We start from the raw sequence: 2,952 nt of genomic DNA on the forward strand, positions 1-2,952 counted from the left end.
AACAACAACAACAACAACAACAACAACAACAACAACAGGCTGGCAAGGTATCGTGAGATTTGTCGAGGTTTGATCTGAGCACGTAATGTTTAACTATTCACCTGATTTCACTTCTCGTTCCGTGACTAATTTTAAATAACGTGCGCGTTTCTCGCACTCGCAAAATCTGCATCTATACAACCTCGAGCCATAGTTTACGGGCCACACGGTGGTTCCTGTATTTTTGCATGCTTTTCGACGCATCGTAAACGCTGTCCGCCGCCAGCATTAACTACTACTACACTTTACCGATGACGACGACGACGACGACGACGACGACGACGACCATTCAAATCGAACGTTCAATAATTATCTGTCTCTTGTTTGAATAACTTAATTGAAAAAGATCGTCAGTCACTTGGTTTAACTGGTCCTCTTGTCCGAAACGAAACAGATCGGAGCAAGTGCGCAATAACCAGGCAACCATGGCGTCCAAGAAGTATGACTTGTCCAAGTGGAAGTATTCGGAGTTACGAGATGCTATAAACACGTCCTGTGACATCGAATTGTTAGAGGTAAACAAGAGAGTTCTTTCGTCGTCGAATACAGACGATGCGAGGCCGACGTTCGCCAGACCATACGACCATCATTCGATTCGTGAAACATTTGTTTAAAGGCTTGTCGTCACGAGTTTCACCGAAGATTAAAAGTGTATCATGCGTGGAAAGCGAGAAATCGAAGACGGACCACCATGGATGAGAACGAAAGAGCACCGAGGTCTATCATGGAAGCTGGTAATAATCGTGTGGCCTTCCGGTCGCCGCACGTTTTAGCGTCACTGACGACGACGTACACACGTATATTTGAGAGATTCGTCGCGATTAATGGATAATGAAATTTATCTCAGCCGCAAGGACACCGAGAACTACGATGAAACAGCCCATAACGGAGTCCACGCAGAGATACTTTAGGATCCCTTTCGTGCGGTCAACGGCGAATGGCCAACAGGAGAATCACGCGTCCAGTAAGCGAGGATGGTGGTATGCCCACTTCGATGGTCAGTACGTTGCCCGACAAATGGAACTCCACCCTGACAAACCACCGATTCTACTGGTAGCAGGTAACACAACTTTGATCATTGTTCGAGAACGTTTCGTCCGAGAGCACCTAAAAAATTACATCGTTGCGCGAGCTTGACGAACCGTCGTTGGTCATCATCGTTCAACTTCGATTCGCGTAATAAATCGCAGTTTAACGATGATGACCAATGATGATCTAACGATGTAATAATTACGATTGACGGGTAAATGGGAACGCTGCCAGAATGTTTTGTCACCGCGATTGAAAATCGAGTGGGTGTTAAACTCGACCGTGATCCGCGTTGAACGAGCGTGCTTGTTGGAAGCGGAAGAGAACGCACGGCTGCGCGTGTGCGTGTTCATGCGACGGTATAAGTAGCAATCGTCGCGGTTTCGCCTATAAAGACAATACACGTCGTGGAGGTAAGCCGCACCAAAGTGTCTCTTGCTTAGAGAGAGAAAAGAGATCGGTTGTGCCGTCTTGTCTAGTGACGCATGCAGAATAGAGTCGAACGTCGCCTGCACCCGCAGGTCATAAAATGTTTGTATCTCGTTCAACAATACAAACTTGTGCTTTATAATTCCAAACAATTACTTTTGATTATATTTTATCGCAACACAAAAATATTTGTAGAATACGTAGAACGTTAAACTACGCACAAACGATTTACCCTTGAAAATAATCAGTTTATCATGATACATTCTTATTCGATGCTCTATATCATTTAATTTGTCGATTTCGTGTTTTAAACGCTTATCTATATACATTAATCTTGAACGATAAGATAAATAATTCGTTACCGGTGATCATATTGTCCCGACGAGTCATCTGAGATAGACGATGGCTTAAAGTATCCGTTACAAGTTTATAATTGATATTTTTCGTTAATAACAAATCCTAGCAATGCCGCAATATTTCTTCGGTACAGTGACATGTTAAATTCGACGTCGCCACCAGCAAAATTCAACTTACTCCCCCGTTCTTTAAGAATATAAATTTCGATTTGCTGGTCCGTTCAACATGCAATATGCGCAAGTCCTCGTCATTTTGAAATCTTTTAATAATCGAACTGCCTAGATTTCATCGTAACTACACTATGTAATATTGAATTTTACAATTGTAAAATTACAAGTACAAATATTATGATATAACTGTGAAGCTGTTGCTACTGCGCAGTGACATTAGAGAATGACAGACCGACGGTACGACCGATTTTCTGTCTGTTTTTCGATCGCGGGCCGTTTCCATTTGCACGGGTGCCTATAGCTCACCTACTCCGTGTGTATTGTTCTCTACATATAGTAAGTATATGGTTTCGCCTCCTCGAGTTTGTCAAGGGAAAATTGATTTCTGTCGAAAAGGTGTCGACGACATGCAAATGTGCGAGCTCAGCCTAGACGAGACTGGACTGACCAGGAAACGCGGGGCCGAGGTGTTGGAGCACGAATTCAATCGCGAGTGGGAGAAACACGGAGGTAAACTGTACGTTCCACCGTGCGATCGTAAGAAATAACAACTGGCTAGTAGGTACACAGCGCGTCGACAGTCACAGGCGATAGTAGTTTGTTGAGATGTTACAAATTTTTTTATTATTCGAGAGTGAGCTCGCAGCACAGTGCCTTACTAGTTAGAATTCGTGCCTTACCCACGACAAAGGCAGCTCTTCCGTAGACCACTGACACGAACCTTTTCGAATTAGCCGTTGTTAATCGATCTCTTTTCCTAAGCTGTTCCAAGCATAATTGCGTATTTTTATGAATCGGTCGATGCGACGACCACGCGATACTTGTGGCAGAAATTCGTTCGTTCAGTATTCGAGATCCCGATCGAGAAAATCGTATGGAAAATTGTTTTTTTAATCCTAAGGAATAGATTCGTAGAGACAGAGAGAGA

The 2,952-nt window shown here is 43.5% G+C and overlaps 1 protein-coding gene across 1 annotated transcript; it reads left to right on the plus strand.

Annotated features, from left to right (window-relative positions):
* The first annotated feature begins 11 nt into the window (after positions 1-11).
* On the plus strand, positions 12-2,946 carry LOC108626403 (myosin heavy chain 95F-like). Its single transcript, XM_018027049.1, has 5 exons — positions 12-47; positions 434-554; positions 656-773; positions 887-1,099; positions 2,421-2,946. The coding sequence occupies exons 2-5, from the start codon at positions 465-467 to the stop codon at positions 2,570-2,572; spliced, it is 573 nt and encodes a 190-aa protein (XP_017882538.1). The 5' UTR covers positions 12-47; positions 434-464; the 3' UTR covers positions 2,573-2,946.
* The last annotated feature ends 6 nt before the right edge of the window (positions 2,947-2,952 follow it).

This window comes from Ceratina calcarata, unplaced genomic scaffold (genome assembly GCF_001652005.2).
Source record: "Ceratina calcarata isolate Rehan_Ccalc_2016 unplaced genomic scaffold, ASM165200v1 scaffold3990, whole genome shotgun sequence".
In the NCBI taxonomy this organism is placed as follows: Eukaryota; Metazoa; Arthropoda; class Insecta; order Hymenoptera; family Apidae; genus Ceratina; species Ceratina calcarata.

Coding starts and splice junctions, on each gene's coding strand:
- LOC108626403 (XM_018027049.1), top strand. CDS start 465: ATGGCGTCCAAGAAGTATGACTTGTCCAAGTGGAAGTATTCGGAGTTA. Junction 555..655: donor GTGACATCGAATTGTTAGAG/GTAAACAAGAGA, acceptor ATTTGTTTAAAG/GCTTGTCGTCACGAGTTTCA. Junction 1,100..2,420: donor ACCGATTCTACTGGTAGCAG/GTAACACAACTT, acceptor TCTGTCGAAAAG/GTGTCGACGACATGCAAATG.